Below are 13,374 nucleotides of genomic sequence, written 5' to 3'. Positions count from 1 at the left end.
GGCGTTCATTTTCACTAATTCAACACTGGGCTGTGGGCCTCGACGACGTACTCAAATACACAATAAACAACGCATACGAGCCAAGGTGAACCCAAACGCGGGGTAATCAAAAGCACATCCCACTGAGATTTTAGTCTGTTTTAATGCCACTCTGAGCCATCTGGCAAGCATTTATGCTGGAGGGTGTAATTTTTTTTAATCAGTCTATCAAAAAATTGAGAATGAGAGTAAACACCATACGTAAAACAAATTGAGGGTAAAACCGACATAAAAATAAGCCTTCATGGTAAAATTGGTGTTTTCTCTCTTACTCTTCTCTCCATCTCTCTCTTCCCCTCTTCCTCTTTTTTCATGTGTCTTTCTATCCTGACTGGCAGTAGAGTGTGTGTGTGTGTGTGTGTGTGGAGGTATAGCTGATGTGCTGGGACAATGGTGTGTTGTCCCCCATCTCATGGCCGAACCTTTTTGTCCCAAAATGAAGCTTCCCAGAGGCGCTCGGCTCTTGTTTACTCATGGGAAGGATCCGCGCAACCAAAACAGGCAGAAACACTTTGTGTCTGCGGGTAAACAAACCAGGATCAAGAGAACAACAAGGGCATGGCACATCCCTCACCAAATCCATTCAAATGAGCTATCCACAAGGACGGTCCTGTTCAAACCAGGAGAAGCTGAGAGGGAGAGAGGGAAAGAGAAAAAGAGCTAAAAGGGTGGAAAAAAACAGTGTTTGGAGCCAGCCACATGCATAAATAAATCATGTGAACCCAAAGGCTAAATACCACGGCAAGGTTCAAAATCCCACCAGCAAGCGGAGCATGACAAGAGGAGGAGGAAGAGGAGGACAGAGGACACGAGGAGGAGGAGGAGGAGGAGGAGGAGGAGAAAGAGAAGAGCTGATAAGAGGGTGGGTGGGTGGTTGTGAGGGGAAATAGCCTGGGCTGGAATGCCAAAGAGTGCACTGGCAATCAGCGAGGGTGTCTGGAGAACGCAAATCCAATCGGTCACGCCAAAGCCAGCCATTTTGCTGCTTGTGCAACTTTTAAAAGGGCTGACTGGCTACAGAAGCAAAGGTTAATGTAGACGGAACGCAGAGAGGAGAGGAGGAGTTGAGGGGGTGAGAGAGGGGGCACACACAGCATAGATCTGCCCAAATTGCCATGCGGCGCCTGGCGTTAAGGCAAAGGCGTATACGGCGGCAGGATTAAAGAGAAACCAAAGCCTCCCCGACCGAAACTTTGGCACCAGTCAACAAAGCTGGGCGTCTCGGGGTGACAGCTACGCAAGGAAGCCAATTAAGTCAGCAATGAAAAGGGTGCAGTCACTTTTAAAAGGAAGGGAGGGGGGACGCAGCAGAGAGGAATACTGATAGAGAGACAGAGAAAGAGAGAGAGAGTGAGTGTAAGAGAGAGGGGGGGGGGAGGGGGGGAGTGAGGGTTGACCGCAATATGGCCAATTAAAAGTTAGATTGGTTCCCTGCATAATCGGGGGGTCCCTGCATGGTACTTTGAACAACACCTGTGCAAAACAAACAGTAAAACTGAGCTTTTCCTAAGCAATGTGCAATGGCACTGTGAGCAGGGCCCCATCTGCTCTGTGCGTGTGTTTGTGTGTGTGTGTGTGTGTGTGTGTGTGTGTGTGTGTGTGTGTGTGTGTGTGTCTGTGTGTTCCATCCATCAGCAGAGACCTGTAAACCCATTTGTGGAGTTCAGCTAATGGCTTCTGCATCACGTAGAGCTGCTGTGACTGAGTCTTTGGAAGAGCGTTTCCCCAAACACAACTGTCGAGTTACCCAGAGGGAGCTAGGAAAACATCTCAAAACCTTAAATGCTGAATTAAATCAGAACTGTCATTTCATATTATACTCCACTAGTACTGCTGCTACCACTAAAATGTTACCTTTCTCAGATACCTCCAATGCATTTTAGAATGTATTCATTCTGCAAACAGTTAAATAACAAATAAAATAGCAATCACATGCAGGTGACCGCTGGGGAGGTGACAAGCACGGCTGTGTTTGACCTGATTATTTTTAGCCCTGAGACTGGACATGGAGGAAGGAAGAGAGACTCTCTTTTCTCCTCTTGAGGTCATAGAAGATGAGATGCTGGAAACACTTTCTTTTTTTTCTCCCATACCACAGCATAACAGCAACCCAGGGCACTGGGGCCAACATCTCTGCACCCCTGATGGCAAACAAAAGCCAAACACAGACATCGTTTTGCACAATTCTAAGTTTGAGAATTAATCAGAACTTGTGTTTGCCAAGCTAAATGGACACATGTTTCTAGTATAGTTTGTGCCAAGCCCAACCATCTGCGATACAGTGAACCACACTCTACCTCTCAACACTACCCTGAAACGTGACGCAGATTCTCATAACACTGAGGGATCAGATGAGGGCTCTGGCCTCTCTCTCTCTCTCTCTCTCTCTCTCTCTCTCTCTCTCTCTGGAACACATCCTCTCCCTCTCTCTATCCCTCTGTGTCACTCTCTGTCTTGTGCATCATTTATCAAGGCCAGATAAGCGGCCATTTGCCAGTTAGTGCCTGGTAATTAGACCGGTCCTCCGGAAATCAGAAGTGCACTGGTACAGGCCCCTGACAGCTCACTAGTCAAATAAACTGCATGCATTTGCATCCGCTGACACGGTAGGTGAAAGTTGAAACAAAGTCTTTGGAAGGAAAAAACCTGTGTGTGAACCTTCTGAACTCTTCCGTTCACTTTTCAGAAAAGTATTTCAAAGGTCTGTGTGTGCGCTGAAGCTTAACAGCAGTGGCATGCGGCAGGATGGCTTATACAGAAAATAATTTACATTTTTGGAATAGCCATGTCACTGTTGTGCCTTCAATCAAGAATTCAGTATGACCAAAAGAGAATGATATACATGAATGGCCTTCTGCAGTTGTCAGTGGACTTAATATTTGTGTAAGTATGTTTGAGACTGCTTAGCTCTTGGCTAGAGAGCGGAATAGTTTCATACGGCCTACCCCATAGATATAGAAAGGTTACCATACCATTTGTGTCTCCATCAACATTGCCTGATAATTATATGTGACATAACTTCAACTGTAGCCTTCAGTTTAGCAGCTTTTGAGGTCGCTGATAGTCTAACTATTAATGTTGTTAATCAATGGGTTTGCTACAAATCTAACTGATACACGCAATCTCCATGATTTAACACTTTAGCACTCATTTTCATGTCTGAAAGGGGGATTTTGGATATTAATAACACCTTCAAGACAGCGTGGGCTACTGCCTGTGACAGCACGACTGCTTTGCCGTGCTGAGTCCAGGGTGTGTCCACATTGTCAGGATTCCTCAGTGGCAGTGGTGAAGCTTGCCGTGTTTGCCCTGGCGTTGCCACGGCGCCCTGTTTGCTTTTTGACAAGTGTTGCGTGCTTTGTTGGCAACGTTTCCTGCGTCTGCAAAGGTTCCAGTGCACACAATCAGCAGGAGTGACACCTTAATGTGAACTTCTCCAATGACATCATCGGCCATAAGCACAGCTGATTGCGCATGATACCTTTGCCACCTAGGAGGTCCTGAGCAAAACATAAAGTTAGTGAAAGTATTGACCAAGAGGAAATCAAACCCATGGTCTAGGCCAGCGCTACAGTCCTGCCAAGTCATACCAGCTGGCAGACACACCTGAAAGTTACCTGAAAGTCTTTACCTCCCTCTGTCCTTGCACAAAGTGTGGTTGCAAGGTCCCAAGACGGGAGTTGGGCACATTGGGGTTCTTTTTTTGTTGTTGTTGCTATGAGCATGGCAGCACTTTGGAAAAGATTGATGCCTGCAGAGAAAGCAGCAGCTCCATCCAGGACTGAGAGCTCTAATCTGGCCCCTCTGCTCCATGTCTCTGTTATCTTTTGGGGCCCTGTGAGCCTCGTGCCTTCTGTCCACCTCTAAGCCTGTGTTTGTGTGTGTGTGTGTGTAGACCCCCCTCCTCCCTTCCACACACACCCCTCCTTCACTCCGAGCTCTTCCCGATCTCCAGTGTGGCAGTCAGACACGGGGGCCACACAAAGGAATCTCGAGGTCTGAAAAACAGAGGAGCAAAAACAGCCTGGAGCCTGGAGAGAAGCCCAGGAGCTGATGGAGACAAGCAGAGCTAAAGGAGGTGGGAGGGGGAGAGAGAAGGTGAAAGAGAACAGAGAAAGGGTGTTTGTGTGGCCCCTGTCTGTGTCTGTGTCGGGGGGGGTCGATTCGGGCCTTTTCCCCTGCAGACACCCTCACGGGTCATTATTCAAGCTCGGCTCACAGGTCTGGGTCAAGAAACTTACATGACATGTCGTGGCCAGTAACACACCAAAGGTGGCAACACACCCCTGAAGGAGCAAACAATTATTTCCAAACATACACACACATATGCACACACACACAGTTCAGGTTACTGTTTCAAAGAGCATCCCATAGTGTGTGGGCATTCCTTTAGAACTGGCCCAGAGAGCTAGAGCTTCAGCAGCACAGCCTACACATCAGGGGCTTCGTGACTGTGGGTTATTTGGGCCAAAATTATTTTCCCATTCTTTTTGTGCTTAGTGGTCACATTCCCCCTTAACCCCCCAAACACACACACACACACAGTTGCCGCTTCACTTGTTTCTCGTGTCCCCTTTTGATGTGTGTGGCTACAATGGCTGCAGATCAACACACACTCTGGTCAGCACAATCTGACTCTGATCAGCACAGTAATGCAACTTGGACCCTGGAATTCTGATATACATCGGGCGCTCAAGGCGCCCGCCCCCACCCCATCCCACCCCCAAAACGAATCATATTAGTTTCTTCGGGCTATGCGCAGGCAAAACAAACGTGTCTTTAATGACTTAAAGCCAGGCTTAAATCCTAAGGCATGCACCGGAATGTCAAACACCCATGAGAGGCATACCGTAAGGTGTGTGTGTGTGTGGGGGGGGGGGGGTTAACCTGTGCACAATCAAATTCCTTGGAGCTGATACCCGTAACCATGGAGCACAGGACTCTCTTGATCGCCGTCAAGGATAGACCCATGGAGTGCCAGTCTTGGGTTTTATGGCACTGCTCGTTCTCGTCTGTGTGTACCTGTCGCCACTTTCACTGCTGCTTATCGTCCGGGGGAGCAAAGTCTGAGAGGTATCCATGACGATGTGAGGTTAAGGAGGAAGTGACCCGTATGGCATGGCTCGCATGCTTTGGGCTGCTGAAAAGAGGCTGTTTGGGGTTTTCGCCTAGGTCAACCATGCGAATGAGAATTCTAAGCTCTGTTGGCCGCCTTTTTACACTGGACCCGCTCTGCTTCTCTATGCTTCAATGCCGAGGAAAGCCAGACGGATAAGAAAAGGGGGGAATGGAAGGATGGAAACAGAGGGACAGACAGAGAAGATATAGACAAGACAAGATGACAAAACAAGTCAATCAGCAAGTCAAAAGGGAGAGAAAACAGAGGATCCACACAAATGAACTAAAACAAACCTGCAAAAATAAAAACGCAGAACAAAATGAATACAGACAGAAAGAAGCAGATAGGTATGAGAAATAAATACATGATGGAAGAGAGAGAGAGAGAGAGAGAGAGAGAGAGAGAGAGAAAGAAAGAGAAAGAGAGAGAAAGAGAGAAAGAGAAGGCTAGGCCTGCATTATTCTACTGCAGTGAATATAAACAGACAGGCCCGAATGCCTAATCACGCAGAGTGGCCTGATTAACGCTGACTCAGAAATCCCCCGATGCAGCCAAACCAGCAAGAATGCTACATTTACACTCCCGGGCTCCCGGGGTAGGTCACACACACACACACACACACGGCCAAAATCCTTCCTGTTTCATTCATTTTGTCACGGGTTCACCTACTCACCTGCTTCTGTCTTAATTCATTCTAACAAGTAACATTGAACTGCTCTGCAACAGTAGTGGAGTAAGAACAAAGCTAATGCTAACTTGCTGATGCTAACAGCAGGATTCTGAATACTGAAGTCTTATCAGCTGCCAGAGACAGTCAGGGACGCGTATGAATTCATACACAGGGCGGTCACTTTGTCTTTTTCCACCTGAACAAATGTGCCTTTGTTCAGTTCATCCTCCTTTCATCCCCTGCATTGACGTGACTCCAAAACACAGATCAAACTCCAACGCTTCACCCCGCTTCGCCACATAACGGGTAATCTGGAGGGTTCAGCGGGTCAACCCTTCTGGCTCTTGCACTTGGTCCTTGCGGTTAATGAGTGACGACTCTGATACTGACAAGGTAGCGTGTTATTTCTCACAGAATAAAACAGAAAGGTCTGTCCCAAACACAAACACACTGGGACAGTACAGCTATCTCTAGTGGGTGACTGTTGTGTGTGTTAATCTGTGTGTGTGTGTGTGTGTGTGTGTGTGTGTAAGTAGTATGTAAATGTATTTTTCGCACATTTTCTATCTTGTGATTATGGATTTTCAATTTATTGATGTTCTGTATTTATCCATGTTCTGGTAACACTATTATCCTTTAAACTGTCATGTCAACAAAGCCTATTGAGTTGGAGAGGGAGAGAGAGAAAGAGAGAGAGAGAAAGAGAGAAAGAAAGAGAGAGAGGGGGGGATAGGGAGAGAGAGAGAGATTATAAACTCCACTGTTCAGTAACACACGCCTGTCAGAGAGTTTTCACGTTGTGGAGCAGAGTTAGCGACTGTGCATTCTCTGAGAGCTTTATTAGAGAACATTCCATTCTTCCACACAGAACCCAACCACCCCCCCCCCCCTTTGCCTCCCTCCTTCGTCTCCCCCAAGGAGTGACTAACAGTCTTACATCCAGGGGTGTTTGACACAGCGTGAGAGAGAGAAGTTACATAACCGTGCAACACTTTTACTGTCAGGTGTTCATCAATCCAACACTGAAGGCCCCAGATAAACTCAGCATTCTTAAAATAAGATCTGGAAGCTTAGCAGCTTATTAGCCAGCCATCAGTAATGGTTTCCCCTTCATGGTTTGGTAAGTACACTTCACCCAGCAACCAGAACATTAGTGCTAATGATTCAGCCCTAAATCCCCTGCTAGTCTCGTCTCAGTTGCCTTTCTGTTTCCTTCAAAGCTTTGTACAGTAATGAAAATTAGCGCACACCTCACCAATGAGGAAAGGTTTTTTTTTTTTACAAAGACTGGACTTTTATACACTCCACAGAAAGTACCCAAAAATCCCGAGGGTAGGCCCACTGAACTGAGGGCTGTGTTTTACGGTGTGCTAAAAGATTTTTTAATGGAAAGAGGGCGAGAGGCCTACATGGAACACCTTGTCAGGCTGCAAGTCTCTAAAATCTGCCCCCCTTACCCACCGCTTACTTCTGGCATTCCCCAAACTCTCAGACAAAACACTGGGAATTTCTGTTCCTGTAAGACACCCTTTTTTTCATCCATCAGAGGTCCACTCAACCCTCATTAAGGAATGAACAATGAGCTGCAGTTGAATTTTTTTTTTTTTACAAAGTAAAAGACATTCCTCAGGCATTGCTTAGTTGTTTGGGCAACAACTTGGAACAGTGTAACGCGGAGCTTCATAAATTCCTGTTGTGTTCTCAGAACAACAAAAAAAAAACCAATGTGCGCAAATAACATCTAATGACTAAACATCTAAGGAATTTGCAGTGATGATGTGACTTTATTTGGTTAATAGTTTCAAAACAAACGTCAAAAACTCTCCACCCATTGTGTTTATCTATTACTCAACATTGATAACTGCTTCACTTACTGACAAAGCTTCATGGGAATGCCTTTACAGTCTGCTACAAAAAAAACCCTACCGACTGGAATTTCAAACAGCCAATTTTAACTGTCAGTGAAAGAGATGTTGTCTTGGGGGATGGGATGTTAAACTAGCCTGAGTAAGATTCCTTCACACTTCCAATCACACTTGATTAAAAAACTGTACAAAAAAGATCTAACCTTGTTAGATCATGTCTACGTTCTCCTCTACGACACTTTACGTCATAAGCTGAGTGAGGTCTCAGGGGGTCCTGCCGTGGGGAGCAGTCCTCCACATGGAGAGCGAGGAGATGCTGGGCTAAGGCTCTCTTGTCTCTTGCTGGGCTAAGGCTCTCTTGTCTCTTGCTGGGCTAAGGCTCTCTTGTCTCTTGTCTCTTGCTGGGCTAAGGCTCTCTCTTGTCTCTTTAGGGTGCTTATTTCCCACACTCACACAGCTGCGCTTTGGACGGCTCCTCCTCGTAGTGTTTACAGTAACACAGCGATGATGATGGCATTTATGGTTTAAAAGGCTGCTGAAATATCACGGCCCGTTTCCCATGTGGCATCCGTCCGCCACTGAAGGGGTCTTGGTACTTATACTCATTCAGCTCTTTTTCTCTTTTTTTCCCCATCTTTTCCATGCTGCTTTGCACTCCATTGAGAGACTCTTATAAACAAAATACCCTAGCTGCAGAAACAAAAAAAAACTATAAAGGAAACACTCGGTTTGAGAGTGATGCCAACATTTCTACCCAATAAGCCGTTCTGATAAACGATACATCCAAGTCTGCACAATCATAACATGTGGTAAAGAAATACCATTTCACCACTAAAAAGGGAACAAGGAACAAAAAAAAACAAAAAAACAAATCAGTCGTCAAAAGGATACTCAAAACAAACCCCTGTAGAAAATAACTGCATCCAGATATGATTTGCCTCACGCTTTCTCCCATTCCTTAGAACAGCCGCATGGATGTTGCCCTTGAGAGGGGGCCACATTATGCCCTCGACGGTACATAAACCTCAGCACTAAAACTCCAAAGCCCCATCTCCTCGGCTTGTCACCTTGGCCTGTTTGTTCTGGCCTGGGAACTCAAGAGTGGACAGATGCCAAACACGCTGGACATCCTACATTATCTACAAAATGGGTCACGGACATGTTGAGGCAAAGCCAACTGTCAAACAATGGCCTGGCCGTTTATTAGCGCTGGGTTGGTCCAACAGCTACAAAATAAAATAAACTCCCATCATTACACACGCTGGTGCCTAAAGTAACGAAAGACGTTATTGGGGTCTTTCGGGGGGCAGTTTTCACTACCATATCCTAGGAATTCAAATTCAAAACAAACACCATTAGACCAAAACTAAAGCAACGAGTAGGGGCCTACAACTTTGAACATTCCTTGTGGCTTCTACAGTATGAGTGTTTATCAGCGACCAGCAATTGAGAGGAAAAGGGCCTTTTGGGGTTTAATAATAATGTGATAAATAAAAGTAACTGTAGCTTAGTCAATAGCTGCCATCAATGAAGGACAAATTAGAAACTAAATCATTTTCTTTGAAACATATCCACAACCAAGGCACCATAATTCATACGCTAAGCATTCAGAAAGCCAACATAGTCGAACAATGAGTCATAAATTAGAGCCTCAACACCTTCAGAGGGACACCTCCTTCATACAAAACATTGTGAGCACATCCGGACACAAACAAACACACACACACATGCACACAAGACAAATATAAGAGTCCTGCACCATTCCAGTTATCTTCACACCATCTCTTGCTCAAGGCTTGGAAGGAGCCCCCACACAAACCAAACAACTCCCCTTCCACTGTTCAGCATTCAGTCATTGAGGGGACAAAGGTCACCATGGACCACAGGCATCACACATCCTCCTCTGCCTATAGCCACCATCTCACCTATATACTGTAATTCAAATATCATCTTCCCAGTAGCTCAGCATATTTTTTTGTGCATTTTCAAATAACATACCTCATCCATGCGGTCATGTCTCTTGTTTTGCCAGCGGGCAACGAGAAAAAAAATTGACAAAAGCAATGAATATGTTGCCCCAGCAATTGGCCAATTTACATTTTTCTACTGTTAATACGAGCCCAGCAAAACCATGGAGCATCAATGTGAATATTTGGCAAGGTCCCTCACACACTTTAAAAAACTGAACATTAACGCTTGGCCCCCGACCAGTTCCCAAACTATTTAACTCTGGCACAAAGGAGAGCATAATGACAGGATGCTCTGAGCCAACTCAGACACTGGTCAGTCTCCAAGACCAACTACCTAGAGGGCAACATTCACTGGGAAGCAGAGAGAAGACCCCAGGAGCCATTCACCCATACCATAAACCCCCAGAATATAGCATTCCTTCCAGCATCCAATTGGGCCAAATTTGGGAAGTGTGTGTTGTATAACAGTGACAGCGGCAATACTTTAGTATGCGCTGGCAGGCCACGCTGTGACATGATTTAAGTGCAATAACACCACTGCACGCCGCCTGCATTTCCCGCATAAGTGATGAAGACTTGTTTTCATTTCTTTGCCAGACAGAAGGTCTTTATAAACACTTGCCTGGGATTGGAGTGTTTGCTCGGACATTTTTGAACGATTTCACACCCCTTTTTGTGGGATGCGAGCTTGCTTCTCCCGGGTTTTATTTTCATCATTGTTATTTGGTTGGTTAGGAGGGCAACTGACCTGTCTGCAAATGTTCTTTATCTAAATTTCATTAATCAAGACAGGATTTGATTGATTATTGGATTTTACATTTTAAACACTGGCAAAGAGATAACAATAGCACTGACGTTCCCTCATAGTCCTTGTGAGTTGCTGCAGCTGCTGTTGCGTAATAGCTGTGCGCTAAGGTGTTGGCTCTCGGTAACGTTAGGCCTAATCCATCTCACAATGGTCTTGTCTTCAAACACTACGCCAAGACATGTTACACAATACCCGACGTAGACATTAATTTATGGTATGAAAACAAGGAAGTCATTACTATAGCTTGCGGATTGTACTCACCTCATTAGACGGTATACTGACAACACCTGTAGATCTTCGCTTTTCTCTCAACTTTCTTTTTTCAATCTGTCCCTTGCCTTTCCTGGCGCTGGGCCCGGAGCTCTTCTTCTCTTTGCTTTTGCCTGGTGACGGACTTTCCTTATCACTATCATTGCAAGCAATCGGGTTGGCTTCTGCTTGCGGGCTGCCAGGCACTTTCTCCGGCTGCGGTGCTTTCTTCGGGTTTCCTGTTTCGGCACACCTGGCGGGTGTCATTTGTGGGTCATCGTCTGGCCTCCTGAGCGCGGAGGATGAGGCCGACCGAGCCATAGGGTATGCTGATACACAATTACCAGACATGGAGCTGCCACGATCCGGATTGCCGTTGTTGTTTAACTCGGTGGTTGGTGCTGCGCTGCGCGTCTCACTTTTATTACTGTTGGTCCCAAGAGAAGCTGAGCCTGTTCCGCTGCCAGTGCACACGCCTGTGGCTGCGGCTATGTCCCCAAGCATTTTTGCTCTCATCTTCTCACGTTTTGCCTTCCACTCCTCTAGAAAGTCCGTTGCTGCGTTTGATCTAAACCCACCAGTTGCCATGTTTCCTTCTGTCGTTGGGCCGTATTGTTTTCACGGGTGAGTTCACTTAAACTTGTAAACCACGCCACTTGGTGAATAATTGTAGCTTCCGTTTGAACGCTAACGTTATTCCCGGTAGTTACACGGCATTCCTCCACAGTTGGCTTGTGCGAGTTGGTCTAGGTAACAAACGAACATGCACGTTACAAGTTTAACGTGACATCTAGACATTTGAATGAAATCTGACCTAGGTCAAGTTAATTTAGTGAATATATATATATACAAATGTCTCTTAAAAATACATTCTGTTCGCAATGTTGTGCTTTTAAAGACGAGGTGAGAGTGTCACAAAGTTTGTGGAACACCATGGCAGTTTGACCTGTTGCGCTAAAATCGTATACAACACAGGCTACCTTTTGCTGACATGATTGGGGAGTTTACTTCTCCAACTTCATCGATTTGCCTCACAACACAAAACAAATGTCAGCTACTTTAATTAAATACATGCTAGCCTCCATTCCAACAGTTTTAAGCGAAATATGAGGACTGAACTCACCTGTGCTTTCAGCAGCGCAGTCGGTTTCTTAGGATCTGTCGGAGGAGTACAGAGAACTCACTGGCCAACTAGATTAGTCACACGCGAGCTTCAGAACAGTGCTCTGCCCCTCTTTCGTGAATTGTGAGGCCGGGCCGAGCGTTTCCGAAGTCTCACGAGGGTAAGCCGAACTATTACGAGCTCTGACGAACGAGAGCGAAATAGGCTATGTTTGAGTTATTTCAGGTACAACAATCCACAATTGTTATAAGACCTCTTTTGCTTAAAAAAAACCTAATCTCTACCCCCGTTAATAATAGCACAGACAGAATGCATTTAGTTTGAAGAAAGGAGAGTCGCACACATTATGTGCGTGTGTGTGTGTCTGAATGTGTGCGTGTGTGTCTGTGCTGCCATGCCTGGTTGATTAGTAACGGTGAGAGAGTCGCTGTCAATCACGAATGGAAAGCTGAGGTTCCATTGCATAGGCTACAGTTTATTGTTGATTATGTGCTGCTACACGTCATGATCTCCCACGCAGATTACATGAAGCACAACAACGTCAAAGGATGAGTCATCCAACTCTAGAACATTTTTTGAATAGCCATTTGTTTTTTTGTTTTTATACACAAATATCATGTTGAACAAAATCATCACCTTATGGTACAGAGTAAGGGGGGGTAACCCTCCTCATAGAAGAGCTGTGGCTTCATTCTCCTAACAAAGCAATGCCATATTGCTCTTGTTGTAGGAGGTTTACCACTTACTCTCAGTTAACTTACCCAGGTCTATCCCTGATGTCAATAGAAGTGAAATATATTTGTTTTTACCACTGGTAGTCTGCTCCAAGAGGATCTCATAAAGGCAGTTTTGGAAACGTATATTACACATAGGCATTCATATTGTCATTGCATTATCAGTTTCACTGGCAGCAGTATAGGTACACACATCTATGATATCACACAGAATTTGATAGTTTCAAATTAGTCTACTTATCAACAGAAGTAGGCCTATCAAACTGCTAATCTGTCCATTCATGGGCTGTGTGTAAAGGGTAACGTTATGCATGCTACTGGGCGTACAGGGACGAATCAGTTGGCTGGTGTGCCATTAAAACAAAATATAGGCCATGTTAAGTTTTGGTAGCTCTGCATCATGATTTGCTCTCCAGCTGGTGTAGGCCTAAGCATTACAAGTCTTGGACAGGGTTTCTGTCCCAGTACACACTCGGGAGTTTCCTTGATGGCTTATTATGTAAAGCATGTCCTGTGTAGGCTATTTACAACTGTGCACTTTGAACTGAATGGAGCTGAATATATTATGACAAGCTGTTAGAGATATCCCAAATTGCTTTTAAATTCGTATTTCCCAGCAGTTCGAAATCTCATTTCATGCTGTTCATTGATCATAATTTAACAATCACAACAGTGTGTCAAGTTATTGATTAGGGCGAGTGTTTGTCTTTTTGTTTGTGTGTGTGTGTTTGTGTTTGTATTTGTGTGTGTGTATGAAATTGTTTGACAAAGCTAATACATTTGATCTACAATTGTTA

General features: G+C 45.2%; 1 protein-coding gene across 1 annotated transcript in view; it reads right to left on the bottom strand.

The window, feature by feature from the left end:
• pawr (PRKC, apoptosis, WT1, regulator) overlaps window positions 1–12,135 on the bottom strand; it is a gene marked incomplete in the record, with an annotated part of 60,158 nt that extends 48,023 nt beyond the window's left edge. The window contains 2 exon segments of the mRNA XM_076296780.1: window positions 10,733–11,466; window positions 11,844–12,135. Of these exon segments, the coding sequence (XP_076152895.1) occupies window positions 10,733–11,308 (576 nt within the window).
• Window positions 12,136–13,374: the final 1,239 nt, after the last annotated feature.

This window comes from Alosa pseudoharengus, unplaced genomic scaffold (genome assembly GCF_046254945.1).
Source record: "Alosa pseudoharengus isolate Yale_2024_CS ecotype anadromous, Long Island Sound unplaced genomic scaffold, YU_APseudo_1.1 YU_APseudo_1.1_scf_20, whole genome shotgun sequence".
NCBI lineage: Eukaryota > Metazoa > Chordata > Actinopteri > Clupeiformes > Clupeidae > Alosa > Alosa pseudoharengus.
This window is presented reverse-complemented; position numbering and strand designations above follow the sequence as displayed.